The sequence below is a fragment of the Geotrypetes seraphini genome, chromosome 8, assembly GCF_902459505.1.
Source record: "Geotrypetes seraphini chromosome 8, aGeoSer1.1, whole genome shotgun sequence".
Classification (NCBI taxonomy): domain Eukaryota; kingdom Metazoa; phylum Chordata; class Amphibia; order Gymnophiona; family Dermophiidae; genus Geotrypetes; species Geotrypetes seraphini.
The window spans coordinates 158,462,597-158,481,772 of NC_047091.1; the positions used below are offsets into that span (position 1 = coordinate 158,462,597).

Consider the following 19,176-nt stretch of genomic DNA (forward strand, 5'->3'; position numbering starts at 1 on the left):
ATGTCATTGTCGTACTGTATTTCATTGTGGTATGGGATCAAACAAATGGCTATATCTCCACAAATATTCCACAGGCGAAACTAAAACTTTACCAAAGTTCGTTTGAGACATGGTGGACTCTGCAGAAGTTTCATCAAAATCCGTGATGGTCATGCAGGGCACTTTCCAAGAATCTGATCACTTGACATGGAATGACCCATGTGCCACAGCTTACAAAGTTTGTGAGACACTGCTCTAAGGATTGGCTGGATGTGTGCACATAACCAATGGGATTTAAGATACGCTAATAACCCACTGAACCAAGTGCTTATCGCTTAAAGACATGTATTTTATTTTATTTTTTTTAATTTATTGAAATAAAGAAAGAGTTCAACATTGAGCAACACAGCACAACATTTCCTGCCAAATAGAGGTACTCCAGCCAGTGTGGTACCTGCTCACTTCTGAAGTATTTTCTGGAAAATTCAACAATAAATTTTAGCTAGCAACTCTGACAAGAAATTCAACATATAGTTTAGATACATAACATAGAATTAATTTTAAATTTTTTTTTTTAATTCAAGCGCCAGCTTAACATAGTTATGCACAAAGATCAAAAGGGATCTTTTACCCCTATTTTCCCTCAAGAAGAGGTCCAACGGAATCAGGTTCCTCGTATAAAACATATATGAAACAAAGGCAAAAACTATCTTTTGTTTTTGCAAGTGCACAGAGGGTCACTGGCCAGGTCCAGAGAGCGATTTGTTCATGAACTGCCTCTTCACAAAGCAGGTCCACCACTAGCAAAGAGATAAAAAACAACATTGAGCACACATGGCAATCCCAAACCAACACATGCTTTTAACCCAATAAGGAGTAAATCTGTGTCGCCTGATAAAGACCGGTATAGTTAATCTTCACAGATGGGTCATATCTTACTGTGACCAGCAGGTGGAGACTGAGACCAAAACTTGTATATTAGGTGAGGCTCTCCCTTCCCATCCAGTCTTTCTCAGTCTCCAGCAGTGTGGTAAGACTAATTCGGTTCCCCCTTTTAGGACTGTTGGAATTTGTTTATGACTCCCGGGTTCCCTTTGGTGCCCGATGGAGTTTGGACGGGTCCTATTTATGTCGACTAAACATTTGGTGCCAAAAGGGTCAGCGCTTAGAGCGATTCTATAAACTGCTTATGGAGTTAGGTGCGGTTTATAGAATTACGCATAGTGCCCATCCGTGCAATTAACATTTAGGTGCAGGTCTTTATGCCAGTAAAAACCAGGCCTAAATACTTGCACCTAAGTTGTGTGCATATCGGGCATATTCTACAACAGTGCCTCTAACTTAGGAACATCCATGACCCACCCATGCCCCTTTTGAGATCCACACACTAGAATTTACGCTCACCACTTTATAAACTATGCTTCAAATGTTGTGTGCGTATATTCTAATTAGTGCAATAACTGCTTGTTAATTGGTGATTAGTATGGATTGGCTTGTTAACAAGTTGCATGTGCAAATCGATAATGCGCACACATTTGCATGTGCAACTTTGGCCGCAGTATAGAGAATCCAGGGGTATGTACGCTGCATTGTGGTAGGAACACCTGGGTCTTCTCCTGGCTGAGGTGGACATGGACAGAACAGTGACACCCTGAGGTGTCTCAGAGCACTGCACCTCCTAGCTATCTCCCAGAAAACAATGAATGCAAGATTTTAGCCAAGTTGTTATCTTAAAAAGTGTGGCTGCCCAGATATGATTTTGTGTGGGAAAAGATATTCCTTTTCTTGCCCAAGGCGAGAAGTACAAAAATAAGGTAGACCTAGGGATCTTTTTTACTAAACCATGTTAAGCACTAAACACACACTTATCCCCTCTTTTACAAATGCATAGCCCGGGTTTTAGCGCCGGCAGCGGCGGTAAATGTTCCGACTCTCCTAGAATTCCTAAGAGCATCGGAGCAGTTACTGCCGCTGCCAGCACTAAAACCCACGCCATGCGTTCGTAAAAGAGGGGGTTAATGTGGGAAAAATGGCCTAACGCAGAACGTGTTCATGTTTTGCATTAGTTTTGCCATTTGCAAGAGACAATCACAAAATTTTTTTTTATTTTTTTTTTACATTGCTTTTGGGAGGATGCACTATTCAGCTAGTGCACTGGCATTAAATAATGCCGACTTGTTAATCTGTCCTAAATATGAGCTGTTAAGGGCTCCACGTTAGCATGAGTAAGCAGCCCCTGAAAAAGGCCTGAATTTACAGCCGCACGGGAAAGTTGCGCTAAGCCAGTCGTCTCAAACTTGCAGCCCAGGGGCCACAAGCAGTCCACCAGGTACTATTTTGAGGCCCTCAGTATGTTTATCATAATCACAAAAGTAAAATAAAACCGTTTCTTGATCATATGTCTCTTTAGCTATAAATGACAATAATATTATTATTAAGACTTAGCCAAAAAGAAAGATTTATAAACTATAAAGAGTTTTTTATCTTATGCAAAATTGTAATTTCTTTAATAAGACATTAACTATTTTTTCTGAGACCCTCCAAGTACCTACAAATCCAAAATCTGGCCCTGCAAAGGGTTTGAGTTTGAGACCACTATGCTAAGCCATTTACTACTGCATCGTCATAAAAGGACCGTCTTATAAATTGGGGTGGATAGGACATCAAAAAACAATATTTTATTAATGGAGAGACATAAAGGGGTCTTTTTACTAGAGCTGAGCATGCGCTAAACACTGTATATCCTATTTTATATCTATGGGCCATGTTCTGCCTCAACATTCCTGGGAGAAGGTTGCTTGTATTGATGTATGTAAATAAATATCTGTATCTTTAAGGCCAGCTGTCAGTGTTTGCTGCTTTATTCTTTTAGGGCTAAACACCCCCCCCATCCTTTCTGCTTCTCTCCTGTCTGATCTGAATTCAGGGGAAACTCCATTTTAGGCAGCCATTATGGCCATAGGAAAAGTATTGTTCTCCATCTGTATTTGTACCTTTGGAGCTGCTGGTCTCTTAATATAGCTTAAGTAGTGCTAAGTTCTGAAGTACAACATTATCTTCAACAGGTGTTGAATACACTCCTACCTATTCTAATCCCTGGGACGCCTGGTAGTGTTGGACTGTTTGCAGAAAGCAAGATTCCTAAAAAGCAACTGAATTGTAAGTTTATTTATTTTCTTTGTTTTGAGTTTGAATTAAAGAAGCAACTTTCCCGTGCGGCTGTAAATTCAGGCCTTTTTCATCACAATAACTGGCTGGCCCACATCATCTCACGCTCTTCATCCTACTTAAACTTCAGGAAACTACTAAAAACTAATCTTTTCACCCGATTCATACCCTAAGACCCTATGCCCACCCTGGCCCTCTATCTCTATATGTCCCTTACGCAGATTGTCTTGACCTTCTTCACTGTACCATTTCATTGCCATAATTGTACCCATCTTTCTTTCTGTTTGTACCATTTTTTCTCTCTGTTGTACCATTTTTTTCTCTATCACCTAATTTTATCTAATTGTAACATTGTACCATTTTCGCTGATTGTCCAGCCCTTCTTCGTTGTAAACCGCCTCGAACTACTATGGCTTTAGCGGTATATAAGAAATAAAATTATTATTATTATTATTACTAAACTATGGGAAGCTCGACACGGTTAACAATAAATTAATTTTTTAAAAATGCTAAAATACATAGAAATTAATTTTCAAAGTGTTTAGCAAATAGAAAAGTATTCAAGGATTTACGAAAAGATTGGAAGGAACTAAGACACCTTAAAATCAAAGGAAGATCATTCCATAATTGGGAGAATTTAAAAGTCAAAGAGAGGCTGAATTCTTGATTCCTTTAATTCCTTTCTTGGAAGGGAGGGAAAGTTTAAATTGTTGAGGTTACAGATCCAATGGAGTTTATACTGATTGGGATGCTCTGGGAGAGCCAGTAACAGGCCACGTGGCACTTAGCACACATCAAGCTTTAGTAAATACTAATGGCCCCATAGTGAGATCCCAAACCTATTTTTTTTCCAGAAATTACACTGAGGGTTTAAGCATGATGATAGGACAGACAACATCATGTGATCATGTGCTATATTTTTTTTATCAATCAACATCTAAGACACTGGCCAATGGCAGGACAGCATCACCCTAGCCTTCTGCCTTACCAACATGTCAGCTGATAAAATTAATCAAACGGGAGGGGAAAGCAAGATTAAAATGATTTTTAAGAACACCCATACTTTTGGTCCAGCTGTACCAGTGCAGGACAATGAAGGTGTTTTAAATATTCTGCAGCTTTTTTGAATACTCCTGCAATTCCAATACAGTGCTACCCCCCCCCCCCCCCGAATTTGCAGTTTGTGATCCCGGCCATTCGTGGTATTTTTCGACCGCGAAGGGGAGGCTGGAAAAGGCAGCCGGAGTGCCAGCGAGTGAAGGAAATCACTTGCTGTATGCTCCAACCGCCTCTTCCTGTACTAAAGTCGGGCCTCACCAATCAGGAGCTGCTTTAACACGCAGCTCCTGATTGGTGAGGCCTGACTTTAGTACAGGAAGAGTCGGTCGGAGCATACCGCAAGTGATTTCCTTCACTCGACGGCGCTCCAGCTTCTCTCTCCTGTCTCTCCAGCTGCCCTCTCCTGTCTAAAAACCGTATTTGCGGTTTTTCGACATTCGCGGGGGTTCCATGGAATGGAATACCGGGGGAGTACTATACACCCAAAATGAGTGTTGCACTCTTCCATGTACTCTGCTCAAGTTCCTGTCACTAACCTTCAGACTCTAGAGTACAAGCTAATTAAATAGCAATAAAATGCTTTGAGTGGTCGTACAGTTACTGCACAGTTTTCTGTAGGGGGTTACAGACCCTGGCACATCACCTAAGTCCCTGCAGTGCCCCAGTGAGAAATGTACAATGCATGAAACAGGCTTCTGCTTACCTTGCTGGGTTTGTCGCTCTGAGGATCGAATACTTTCTCACATAACCTGAGGCCAGTTTCCTGTCTGAGCTGCTGTAAGTATGCCCGCATCACTTCTGCGAGACACAAATATGGAGACCAAGAATCACTACTGGATACTCAAAGGTGCTGCATGATTTACATACATGTATTGGGGGAGAGAAAAAAATCTCACGTACTGTGCATATGCTCAGCCCCACCAGAAGAATCTGAGATGTGCCTTTAGGGAAAAGCAGAAGTATGTAGCATTGTTTTCAGAGAGACACTTTGCTTCTGCTACCATATTAACATACATGGTGTGTGTTTCAAGGAAGCTGTGCTTTATGTTAGAGACATTTCAACCTTTACTTCTTATTCGGGTGCACAAAGGGACTTCTATAAATGTCATGTTATTGCCAAAGCACTTTGTGGCATGATTATAGGGAGAGGAGCTACCAGGCTACAGGTACATGTGGATATATTTAGACACACACACAATCCCCATCCTACAAAGATCAACACAGAAATCTCCTATACAGGAAGTGGTTCTGCAGGGCAGTGCTTCTCAATAGAGAATGACACGGTGGCAGTGGGGGGAAACAGTGTGTGTGGGGGGGGAAACAGTACTCACTGCGGGCACGGGGATAAGGCCATCCACTGCCCCGTGGAGCAGAGAATGGCCTTGTCTCTGCAGTTAAGGGAGGGAAGGCACGCGATCACCGATCGCACACAGCCCCCTCCCTACCTCCGGCCAAATCTATCTCCCTCTCCCTTACCTTACCTTTGCAGCGCTTTAGAAAAGAAACTGAAGCCGGAAAAGCCTGCCTGTGCCGCCCTGCAATCACGTGTGTGTGTGGGCGGAAGCTTCTCCTCTGACACAACTTCCAGTTGCATCAGAGAAGAAGCTCCGCCCACACACGCACGACTGCAGGGCGGCACAGGCAGGCTTCGCCAGCTTCAGTTTCTTTTCTAAAGCACCGCAAAGGTAAGGGGGGAGGGAGATAGATTTGGCCAGAGGGAGGGAAGGGGCTGCGTGCGATCAGTGACCGCACGCCTTCCCTCCCTTAAGTTTCTTTACGCCACGAAGGTAAGGGGGAGGGAGGGAGATTCTCGGGCCACTGAAGGGCGGTGAGGTGGCGAGAGAGAAGAGTGGATTCTGCATGGATGGGGACGGGGCGGTGAAGGGGATGGCGGGTTCAAGGACGTGGAGGTGAAGGGGACGGTGGTCCGGTGATGGGGACAGATTTTTTCCCCGTGTCATTCTCTACTTCTCAACTCTCTTGCAGGCACACCTAGCCAGTCGGGTTTTCAGGATGACCACACTGAATATGCAAGAGAGGAATTTGCATGCATGCATGCTTCCATTATAGTTTAACAGTGTAATACGAGGAGCATTCTATAATTTATCTACCTGGGTATGAAAGAATGTAGCAAGTGTTGTGACATGTCTCAAGGTTACTCATGCATAACTGTAGCTCAGTGCAAGTCTAACATTCCAAAAGACAGGATGTCAAGAGAGTCCTCGTGCAAATCAATTAAGAAACTGCTAGATTTGGAGCACCGTTTAGTGATAACATTTCTTACAAAAGAAGGGAAAAAAGCCAAAGGAGATCCATGAACTGACAACTGCAGTTTATGGTGACTCTGCCCCATCATTCTACAAAGTAAAATTTGGAGCAAGCAGTTTAAGTGGGGTAGAGAATCTACTGAAGATGACCCTCACGCTGGACGGCCTGTGGAAGCAACTTCCACAGATATGTGCAAGAGAGTCAAGAGGATTTAATTTTGTCAGACAGACAAATTAAGGTTTCCTGAATAGCTGAAGAAATGGTATCTTGGCAGGTACAGTTTGAAAAATAATTCATAAGAAGTTGGGCATATCCAAGGTTAGTGCTAGATAGGTTCCAAGAATGCCAATGCCATGTCAGAAGGTCATGAGGCTCCAGTGTTGTCAGGAGAACTTGGAGATGCTCCATGAAGACAATGAATTTTTTCATCATTTGGCGACTAAAGATGAGATGATTTTGGGGTTCCATCACAGAGATCCATCACCAACCTCTTTGACACTTGAACATCTCAGATCTTTCCCTGCCCAAATGTTCCCCCTTTTCTCCTCCCTTCTCTCTCCACTCCTCTCACTTCTCTTTGTAAGTCGTCTTGAGCCTGCTTAGGTATGTGTGATGCAGAAATAGAAGATTCTGAGTCCAAAATGGAATCAATACAGTGGAAGCACAAGTCATCTCCCACCCCTAAAAAGTTCAAGACAGAAAAATCTGCAGGCAAAGTCATGGCAATTTCTGGGATAAAGGACTTTTGCTTCTGGAGTTCATTCCACACAAGACAATCATAGCCACTTTTGTGGGAGTCAATCAAGGAGAAAAGGCAAGGAAAACTCACAGCAGGCGTGCTGCTTCTTCACGACAATGCACCAGTGCGCAATTCGTGACAACCACAGGCTGCCATCTGAGAGCATGGGTTTCAGCAGCTGACCTGACTCCCCTGGAATATTTCCTGTTCTGAGTTTTGAAGAAATCTCGCCATAGACAGCAGGTTTTCAAGTGATGAAGACGTCAAGGGAGCTGTGACGTCCTGGTTTGAAGGTCAAACAGAAGAATTCTTTTCAAATAGATTAAAAGTCATTGCAGGAAAAGTGAATGAAGTATATGGAGCTATCAGGAAACTATACTGAAAAATAAAACAAAAAAGTTTTTGAAAATTCTTTTCTTTCCTACTGAGGTAGATAAAACTACTGATCATCCCTTGTAGTTAAAAAGTTTTGATAAACCACCCTTCAATAATATGACAGAGTGGGATATAAAATCAAAATATCAATATATAAAATCCAATATTGGTCGCCGTACCTTAAGAAGGATATGGTGTTACGCGAGAGGGTTCAAGTTTCAAGTTTAAGTTTCAAGTTTATTAGGTTTTTTATATACCGCCTATCAAGGTTATCTAAGCGGTTTTACAATCAGGTACTCAAGGATAAAAGGAAAACCTTTCATACGCTGAGAGATTGGAGAAACTGGGACTCTTTTCCCTGGAGAAGAGGAGACTTAGAGGGAATATGATAGAGACTTACAAGATCATGAAGGGCATAGAGAGAGTGGAGAGGGACAGATTCTTCAAACTTTCGAAAAATAAAAGAACAAGAGGGCACTTGAAAAAGTTGAAAGGGGACAGATTCAAAACGAATGCTAGGAGGTTCTTCTTTACCCAATGTGTGGTGGACACCTCGATTGCACTTCCAGAGGGCGTAATAGGGCAGAGTACGGTACTGGGGTTCAAGAAAGGATTGGACAATTTCCTGCTGGAAAAGGGGATAGAGGGGTAGAGATAGAGGTCCTGGATCTGTTGGGCCGCCGCATGAGCGGACTGCTGGGCACGATGGACCTCAGGTCTGACCCAGCGGAGGCACTGCTTATGTTCTTATATCAAATAAAAGATACAATGTCATCTTAATTACAGCTTAGCCGTACATACAAACAATAGATTAAAAAGATAAACATATACATTCAACTGTTTTTATATGAAAGTCTGGCTGAAGGGGCCATTTTTTAACACCTGATATATTTATTTTGTGTCAGGCACTAGATCAGGGGTGTCAAAGTCCCTCCTCGAGGGCCGCAATCCAATCGGGTTTTCAGGATTTCCCCAATGAATATGCATGAGATCTATTTGCATGCAGTTTTCATTGTATGCTAATAGATCTCATGCATATTCATTGGAGAAATCCTGAAAACCTGACTGGATTGCGGCCCTCGAGGAGAGACTTTGACACCCCTGCACTAGATTAAAGGCAGAAAGAAGACAAAAATAAGCTTCCTAGTGGTTTTTACTCATTTCTTTTGCAGAACAGCTTTGCTGGTACTTCTCTAAAGTAGCTTTGGGTGACAGGACTGAGAGCTTGGTTCCCTTTTTTATTTTCAGTTTTACTTGCAGACGGATTTATTACCAGCCAAAGGACTGCAGTATGGGGCAGTGAGCAGGAACCTGCTTGTTCTGACAGTGGGTGATTAAGAGATGAAGGGGGCACCTCAGGACGTTCATGCGGTTGGGGCTTGAGAGACACCAGGAACAAAAACTGCCCATTTCACTGTTTCTACCATTTGCCACAATACTTTGGGTCCTGAAGGTAAGCCACGATTTCCGAATGTGTCCCAGTGACTCCACAACCCTGGTAGCACAGTAGATAATAACAGATAAAGTGTTTTGGATCGAAGCATAAATATTACATTATACAGTCAAACCGTGGTTTGCGAGACGAGCAAAACACTCGAGCAAACTTTAACTTGCAAAATGAGCGCTGACTCGATAAACGAGTGCGGCCCACCCCCAAACCCTTACCGCCAGCGGACACCACCAACCCACACCGGCACCACCGCCTTGCCCACGCCGCATCTAGCTCTGCCGAAAACAGGAAGTGCAATCAAAGGGGGGTGGAGCTTAGCCGAGGGCATGGACGCAATGGCGGACTGGGATACAGAGAGCGACGAGGAGTCCGGGCGCTGGGGGGTCCTTCACGGGAGAGACACCTTCGTCGTCCGCCTAGAGAGGCGGCGAACAGCGGCAGAGTCCTCCCCGAGAGAGCTGGAGGAGCCACTCGGATAGGTCCATGACCGAGGTAGCAGCGGAGGCGTCGCTAAAGATACAACTCTGGTAATTAATTGGGATATGAAACGAATCGTCCGAGTTTCCATTCATTCCTATGGGAAATTTGCTTTGATATACGAGCGCTTTGGATTACGAGCATGCTTCTGGAACGAATTATGCTCGCAAACCAAGGTACCACTGTATTTTTAAAAAATGAGTGTTTGGTATTGTAACTGCTGCTCTCTATAGGCTTTCTCCAACCCTCATACTTTGTCTTTTTAGGTGTGTAAATCTTTTCACCCTTTTGAACTGAAACTGCTCAACAATTTCCATCCTTTTGCCACTATTGTATTTGTTTTAAGTTGATATCAGGATTGTCTCCAGTTTATCTTTCCCCTCACTTTGAGTTATATAGACCATCAAGGAATACAAGAAGTTCTCACTTATTTGCCTATCCCAAGCCAAATGGTGTCCGATATAAGACCTTTTTTGACAGGACCTTAGCGTTTCAAGCAGGTAAACTGCAATTTTGGCTTGGTGAATGTATTCATCAAGCCATGTCTTATTGTTCTTTTCGAAAATTAGTCAAGTCTTCTCTATTTCACAAATTTATCACTTAGTTGGGTATTTTTAAGATTGTAATCATATTTTTAACTTTTATTGTACGATTTTATTTTCATGGTATGAATGTATTTCGCTGACTGTCCAGTTTCTTATGGTGTAAACCGCCTAGAACTTTTGGTAATGGCGGTATGAGAGAATAAATTTATTATTATTATATATCGGGAGGCCTGCAACAGGTCAATTTTTTGGCCCCCAAATCTCAGTTTATATTCAAGTATATATGGTATGCGCTGCCCATTCTGCTGACTACCAGCCTCATCATGACTTTTCCAGTCCTGGTGAGCAGGTACGCTAAGTGAGGCCAATTGTCCAGAAAGCAGCATTTACTAAATCCGAGCTACTCGACTTGTGTTATTAACTGTGTGCACGAAAGCTCCCAAAGGCTCAGCCGCTTACCGTCCTCCTGTTTGTTGGCAGGCTTTGCATACATGGCGTTGAGCGGGAAGCCTGGCTCTCCAGGGATCGGGAAGTTTGTGATTCCTAGCGAGTACATCTCTTTCTCTCCTTGGCCTCTGGAATTGCACTGAGGAAACACATAAATGACTCGTAACTGTTTTTCCCTCTGTCCCCCCCCACTCCAAAACAAAGATTAATAATAATAATAACTTTATTTTTGTATACCGCCATACCCAGAAGAGTTCTAGGCGGTTCACATCAATTAAACAGAGTTACAAGCGGTTCAGTACCAAATTGTTCAAAGTTGCGAACAGCCAAAAGCCAACTCCAGTTCCACCTTATTTTGCTCTAGATTCAAAAGTGGGAAGGATTTCTACCATATTTACATCAAAGTAGAAAAAAATAAAAAAATTTAAATAAAAAAATTTAAATTGAATCAGGTTGAGCAGACTGGATGGACCATTCGGGTCTTTATCTGCCGTCATCTACTATGTTACTATGTTACTATGTAAAAGGGCTGAAAACACTGACGAGCAGTAACTCAAGTGAAGGAATGGAGATTCATATATAAGGAAAAGAAACGCAAGTTCAGCAGATTTAACAGGCTTTTCTGTCACACAGCAGAATTACAAGAAAATATGAAACAGGAACATCTTCCATAGTCAACTGAAAAGCCACCTATATGCACTTAAAATAGAATAACTTGGTCTCTTTGCTGGCTTAGGACTAAAAGGAAACCCCCCCAAACGTGAACCCCTTGGTATCACTCACCAGGGTCTGGCAGTGCAGCGACCCTCACACCTGAGATAGACAGCTAAATACACGTCTCCTGCTCAGCCTCCGATGCAAATAACTTCCTTTCCTCAACTGATGCCTTTCTGAACAATGCTCAGAATATAAAAAAATTCTATATTTGCTTTTCTGTAACTTGACAGTAAAGATTTACCTTCTGCAATTTCTTTAAGCACTCTGAGATGTAGAGGGTTATGTAGATCAGAGTCCTATCGGCCTCATTCTGCAAGACAGAGAGAAAATGAGCTCGATTCACGTTGTTTACCTCAAGTGATCCAGTTTTACATCAGCTAAGAGCTGGCTGAGCATTTATGCAGTCCTACAAAACAGTGTAATAAAGCCAGCAAAAGATTTATTTTGCTGCAACAATTCTAAAAAGAAAATATAGCCCCCCCTTTTTGGTCTATATAAAAAGCCTATTAAGAGGTGACCTCAGATGCACTACTGTCTAGATCAGCGGTCTCAAACACGCGGCCCATGGGCCGCATGTGGCTCTCCAGGTTTTATTTGCGGCCCGTGGTCTGGAGGCGATCATTCTCTTCCTTTTGAAGCAGCAGCCGGCTCGTTCGTTCAAAGCCGCGGGTTGGCGACTCCTTGCGCTATCCACTCCTGCATCGGGAGCCTCTCTGATGTCACAACATCAGAGAGGCTTCAGACGCAGGCATGGATCTCGCAAGGAGCCGCCACCCGCAGCTTTGAACGAACGAGCCGGCCAGACACGCTGCTGCTCCAGTGGCGTACCAGGGGGGGAGGCGGTCCACTGTTCTCCCTAGAGTGCGGCTCGTCTAGAGAAGTGGTGCCCAACCTGCTTCCCTTCCCTTCTCACTGCTGCCATCGGGGATCAGGCCGACATCGTGTTCCTTGATCTCCCTGCTTCTCTTCCCTGCGGGGCCAACCAAATCTCGCGGCCCGATGTCAATTCTGACGTCGAGAGGACGTTCTGGCTAGCCAATCGCTGCCTGGCTGCCCGGAACGTCCTTTCAGATGTTAGAATTGACGTCAGGCAGCGAGAGTTGGTCGGCCCCATGCAGAAGAGAAGCAGGGAGATCTTGGCCTGTTCCCGATAGCGGCAGGGGCAGCAGCCTATTCTGCGGCGGCGGTGGCATGGGGGAGGGCAGGAAGGAAGGAAGAAAGAAAGAAAGAAAGAAGGTGGGGTGGGGACAGGGAGCCAGAAAAAAAAGCAAAAAATGGGGCACGGAGGAAGGAAGGAAGGAAGAAAGAAAGAAGGAGGGGGGACAGGGAACCAGAAACAAAGCAAAAAATGGGGCACGGAATCAGAGAAAGACAGACATAGAGAAAGAAAGAAAAAGTTGGGGGAGGGAATGAGGTCTGGAGGAGAGGAAGCATACAGGAGGCTGAAAGAAGGGAAGAAGTATTGGATGCAGTCAGAAGAATAAAGTGCAACCAGAGACTGATGAAATTACCAAACAAAGGTAGGAAAATGATTTTATTTTCAATTTAGTGATTGAAATGTGCCAGTTTTGAGAAAGAAAAGATATTGAACTTTAAATGTGAGTGCTGCAGAAAAAAATAGAGTACTTGGAGGGCCGCAGAAAAAATAGTTAATGTCTTATTAAAGAAATGACAATTTTGCATGAGGTAAAACTCTTTATAGTTTATATATCTTTCCTTTTAACTGTTAAAGGAAAGTTTTATAAACTATAAAGGAGTTTTACCTCATGCAAAATTGTCATTTCTTTAATAAGACATTAACTATTTTTTCTGTGGCCCTCCAAGTACCTACAAATCCAAAATGTGGCCCCGCAAAGTGGCCCCGTTTGAGTTTGAGACCACTGGTCTAGATGCTGATAAAAAAACAAAATAGAGTGTCCGAGGTCTGGAGAAGAGTCACTCTGTGCATCCTGATCCCCAGGCAGCCAGAAGGCAAGAATTCAGACCCCCAGGCCTTGGATAAGAAAAGACACCCCGATCCCGAGGAAGGTATTCTTCAGACCACACAGACTGTGGATAAGAAAACCCTCCCTGATCCCTGGGTAGCCAGTGGGCAGGAATACAGACCCCCACAAACTGTGATTAAGAAGAGAGATGCCTAGCAAGTCATATTCTGGAACAGCCACAAATCATATGAAAGTCAAGGTCACAGGTAAATTCAATAAAGGTCACTAAAAGTTAGACACCAGAAACTAAGCATTAGGATACTATTCCATAACAGCAGAGATGCGTGACAAATCTGTTCTAGAATGCCATGGTTAAGTCTGTGTTTAGGAGGCAAACTTTAGGTATGACCACTTATGCCCCCAACATGCCCTTCCCAAAAGAACATTAACATAAAAATAGCCACACTGGGTCAGACCAATGGTCCATTAACCCAGTATCCTGTTCCCAACAGTGGCCAATCCAGGTCACAAGTACCTAGCAGAACCCCAAAGAGTAGCAACATTTCATATTACCAATCCCAGGGCAAGCAGTGGCTTTCCCTATGTCTGTCTCAATAGCAGACTATGGACTTTTCCTCCAGGAACTTGTCCAAGCCTTTTAAAAACCCATCTATGTTAACCACCATTACCACACATTCTATGAGTGAAAAATATTCCCTCCAATTGGTTTTAAAAGTATTTCCCTGTAACTTCATCGTGTCCCGTAGCCTTTGTCATTTTTGAAAGAGTAAAAGATCTTTTGCATTTGCCCATGATAAGTTAGGCACGCTGCTTACAGAATAGGGGAGAAAATTGTTCCATGTACATCAAATTAGTGTCAGTTAGTGCTTGTTACTTGAAATCTGTTTTTTATTAATAAGGAAAGAAACACAACAAGGGCAATATGACAGGCAACAAAAACACTGTTTTACAAGTAGAGATACCCATCAAAGAGAACTGGACTCTTATGTCCTGCAAGGCCACAAAAAGAACCCCCCCTCCCACGCCCCCCCCCCCAGCAAACCCCCCTCACACACACCTCAATCCCTCCCAGCCCCAGCCCCCAAATCAAACAGCACATAAGAAACCAAGTTCAGACAGGTGGGTTTGGAAACAGCTGAAGTCCTTTCAGTTTATAAATCTTTATTCATTTTCTTATGTTACAACAAGTGTTTCAAATAAACTCATTAGAAACTTGAATATACACACTTGATTAACTCACATATTAACATCAAATTTAACATTTCTTTAAAAAATTAATATTATATAAAGTTATAATATTATACAAGAAATCTAAATTTATATAATTCTTATTGAATATAATAATCCCTCACCCCTCCCTCCCTCCCAATCAGTAATACATATAATCCACTTTATTGTAAATTCATTCTAATATTGATATAGTATGTAATAATCAGAAATAAAATCCCACCCCATTTCCCTCTAATCAAAAATCTAATCATGGGAAAAGTTAATCATTCATTACAGAAATCTGTTAACGGTCCCCAGACTTTTTGAAATTTACTCACATAGCCTTTTTGTGTTGCAATGGTGAGTTCCATTTTGTATATATGGCATACAGAATTCCACCAAAAATTGTAGTTTAACATATCATGTTTTTTCCAATTGTATGTTATTTGCTGCATTGCTATTCCAGTTAAAATAAACAGAAGTTTGTTGTTGCTTGCCGAAATTTGACTTCTTGCTCTCATAGTTGTGCCAAATAAAATAGTATCATATGTCAAGGCTACCGGATTTTCCAACATCCTATTGATTTGAGGCCAAATTGATTCCAGAATGATAAGATGAATGGACAATAGAATAAAAGGTGATCTAATGTCCCGACTTCAACATGACAGTGCCAGCATCTATTAGACTTAGAACTATCTATCTTTTGTAAACGAACAAGGGTCCAAAATGCTCTATGTAAAAGAAAAAACCAAGTTTGTCTCATAGATGCTGACTTTCAGGATGCGACTCCAACTCCTTGGAGGTAAAATGTCCAAATAAGGAGACCAAATAGTGACAAAGTCTCTACTTCTGCGATGAGGAGGAAGCCAACCGGGCCTCCCATCCCATCAGTTCATGCAGTTTATTTCTCCAATACTCAAAGGAGGGAGGTAGTGCTTGTTAATGTCAATTTATAGGAAGTTATTGCCAATTTAATGCTAATTAATTATGTTATGCATTTAACTGGGCCTACTATGTAGCTGAGTGCCCAACTGCGCCCCTAACTTTGGGTACCATATATAGAATTTAGGGGCCAGTGATCACCTGCAGCCTTGGAAAGCAAAAGGGAGCAGAGAGGAGAGATGATGGCACCTCTCTGCACATCTTGTATTTGTTGCCAGCGAGTAGGGTCTCCCCCACCTTTTACACTAGCTCCAACCCTCCCTCTGATGTCACTTCCTGTTCACGGGACCAGGAAGTGACATCAGAGGGCAGGCTCAGCCGGCATGAGCAGGAGGTAGTAATGGCACTTAGGAGTCTTGCAAAACTTACCTTAATTTCATAATTTTTGAAGAAGACGTTGGCTTTGAAATAGTAAATGGCTTCTTCAATAATATCCATGTCCTTGGCTGAAAAAGAAGGAAAGAAAACTGAGCTGAAGAAAGACTTTACAGCAACAGGGCCTATTTAGAATACATGAGTATCTGCAGGCCTGAGGCTGTACCAGTTATGGAGATAATTTGTTTGTAATTAGAGGGAGGGGAGGCAGCTTCCTGCCAGGAGAGAAATTCATAGGGGGAAGACTGCTTAAGTAAATGTTTCCCAGCACTCTCCTGCTAGCTCAAGGGTATCAAAGTCCCTCCTCGAGGGCCGCAATCCAGTCGGGTTTTCAGGATTTCCTCAATGAATATGTATGAGATCTATTTGCATGCACTGCTTTCATTGTATGCTAATAGATCTCATGCATATTCATTGGGGAAATCCTGAAAACCCGACTGGATTGTGGCCCTCGAGGAGGGACTTTGATACCCCTGTGCTAGCTGAAGAAAAAACATTTAAACATGGCATCTCCTTAGCAATCCCACAGTATGTTGATTAAAATTTGATATGCCACAAATCTTACAAGAGTTCTCAGCGATTTACATTTATATAAAAATTCAATAAAAGAAGAAGAAAAAAATGCCCTAAAATTATAGGATAGCACACAGAAGATACAATCGTACAACATTACACATAAAATCCAACCAAACAACATATTGATCATATTTACTCTCTGTTTGAGGAGTGCCTGAAATTTTCTCAATCAATGAATGTAATCTACCGGAAGAGAGTCTAAACCAAAAGCTAACTGAAAAAAATGGAAGAGGGGTTTCTTTTTATGAAGATGACCAGAACTGCAACTCGGCAATTCAGTGCTGGGCAGACCAATGCAATTATGACAACAGCCTTAGGTTCCACATTACGGGCAGCCCAAGCTTACATCAAGCTGAAGGAGGTGGCATAGTCTGCTGTAGAAGCCAACTGAATTTTGACTCTGGTTTCAGTTATGATGCTGAAACCAGCCCAAAATCTTTTTTCTGACTGGTTTCAGCCACATTTTCAATTCTGGCTAAAGATTATCACATTTTTGGTGAAAGCCAAAAATGTGTGTCTTGTTCCGTTTGTCTCCCTCCCAAATACGAGTTGCCTTTATCCTGGACCCCCCACCCCCCAGGCCTATCTTACAATCCCTGCTGGTCTAGGGGTGTAGCTTGAGTAGGAGTGATCCCCAATACTTCTGCCCATTCCAAAATGGCTGTCACAACTAGGGCATCACTTCTGCTCCAAGTATATCACTAGACCTCCAGGATCTGTAAGATAGTGGGGGGCTACTCTTTGTAGTTTGGGGGGGGGGGGTTGTACTGTGATTGTAATACATTTATGATCTTGCATAGTAGGTTAAATTGCTAATAGAATTCTCTTTTAAATAATAAGTTCCAGGAATTTATGTTAACACAAACCTAAACTTAGCCTACTTGTATAATGCAGGCTATCTTATCTGGTAGCTCTATACTGAGTGGCATTCAAAAGCCTGTGTGCTATCTACCTGGGCGAGTTCAAGGCAGCTTACCAGTCTTGCACTTGAAACAAGTCACTTCAGAAGGTATGACAGTTTAACCTGTACTCACTTTCCCTGGGCGCTGGTCCTTTGAACTGGCTTCGAATTGGTAACAAGGCCATATTACCAATTAACTTTGAATCACAGTCCATGAGGGTGGAGTGGTAAGCCTGTGGTGCACACAAGCAGAGCAAATACAATTTCTCAATAGCTTTACTTGAACACAGACAAAACTGAAGCATCATCAGGGCCTGTTCAACCTATAGACCAGGCGAGGCTCTGGCCCAGCACACTGATGATAAAAGGCACCAAAATCCAGCCTGGTCTACCTTCAAACTTCTAGAGGGAAAAATGCTGGAGTGAGATTTTGGCACCCTTTATCATCAGTGCTCTGGGCTAGGACCCCATTGCTCCAGCAAGAGGGGGACACTTGAGAGGGGAAAGATACCAGACCATGGGGGAATGGATACCAATTTGCAGGGATGGGGGGAGCACCCATGCAAAAAAAAATAGCCCAGGGAGCCACAGTCCTCTTTGAGCCAGCCCTGAGCATCATCACATTCTTACATACATCCAAACTGCAGCTACAGCTCTAGTGGCCAACTTAGCAAACGAGCAGAAATAGGCCAGACTTCCTAGCACAGTAAGATTTCTACATCCTCTTCCGTTTTGCATTTCTTAACCTACTTGGTAGCAACAGATTTGCCCATGAAAGGAAATTAACCCTTCAGATGGGACCATATTCCTCTTCGGTTCTGCATCATTCTAGACTATATCACAAGCCAGTTTGGGGGGTTTTGTTGTTGATTTTCCCCTTTGATAATACACGTCCAGGGTGGGTGGGAAGATTTTTTTTTTTCCAATTTTGAGTGCAAATTTTTGGATAAATAGAAGGGGGGGGATGATATATGTATTTGCCATAGAATATAATTCTGATTTCATTTAAGTGCTGTTAAACTGTAAATGACTGTATAATATGTTGCACTTATTTTTGGCTTTAAAATGAATAATAATTTTTAAAAAAGACACTCAGATACTGCCAGGGCCGGCTCAACCTATGGACCAGATGACAGTGATAAAGGGCACCAATCCCAGCCCGGTCTACCTTCAGACTTCTAGAGGGATAGATGCAATTTTGGCACCCTTAATCATCCATGCCCCGAGTCAGAGACTCACCTGGTCCAGAAAAAAGGGGGGGGGGTACAGATACCAAATTGCAGGAGGGGGGGGGGAGCACAAATGCAAAAGGCTGGCTCGGGCCACCGCTGTCCCTTGAGCCGGCCCAGGCTCCTGTAATTCTCCCAATCTGCCCCGGTTCAGGCCCGCGATCCCACTTCCTGATTTTCAGTCCCCGGCTCCGTTACAGCCAACGACCCCCATGAAAGCCCCCAGCCTGGACGTGCGCCAGCGCCAAAAGGCTGGACGGGACCTTACCGGCATTTTGATCGCTACGAACTCGCCTCCGAAGGCAGGAAACGAAATGTTTCGGCAGAGCAGCGGCGGCGGCCTCGGCGCTTCCACCTCCGCACCCTAGGCAGGAAGTGAGCGGCGAGCCCTGCGGTGCGGCGAGCGGCCACCGGGCGGCGCCCGAACGCCGCTCTCTGAAATTTTTGGCAGCTCTCACGCAAAGGGTTTAAGCGTGACGGAACTCTTTTGGTTTTGGAGAATCTCTTCTTGAAATTCCTATTGTGGGGTCTTACTGGTAGTAAAAAGAAATAAAACAAAGGAAATAAGGTGATACCTTTTTTATTGCACTAACTCAGTGCATCTTATGGTGAGCTTTCGAAGGTAACCTTTCTTCTTTCAGATCAGAAATAAGCAAATGTTGGGAAATATCAGTACATGTAATGACTGTTCAGTTTGGTTTCTTTTTCCATAAGTTTGTTCATTCATTCATTTGCTTTTTCTTTTATATATATATATATATATATATATAGCGG

General features: G+C 43.0%; 1 protein-coding gene across 1 annotated transcript; it reads right to left on the reverse strand.

The window, feature by feature from the left end:
- Positions 1-304: 304 nt before the first annotated feature.
- ARPC3 (actin related protein 2/3 complex subunit 3) lies at positions 305-18,833 on the reverse strand. Its single transcript, XM_033956791.1, has 7 exons — positions 18,671-18,833; positions 17,307-17,406; positions 15,691-15,767; positions 11,466-11,534; positions 10,520-10,646; positions 4,910-5,004; positions 305-779 (listed from the first exon to the last, which is right to left on the reverse strand). Exons 1-7 carry the CDS (start codon positions 18,674-18,676, stop codon positions 717-719), a joined length of 537 nt encoding a protein of 178 aa, XP_033812682.1. The 5' UTR covers positions 18,677-18,833; the 3' UTR covers positions 305-716.
- Positions 18,834-19,176: the final 343 nt, after the last annotated feature.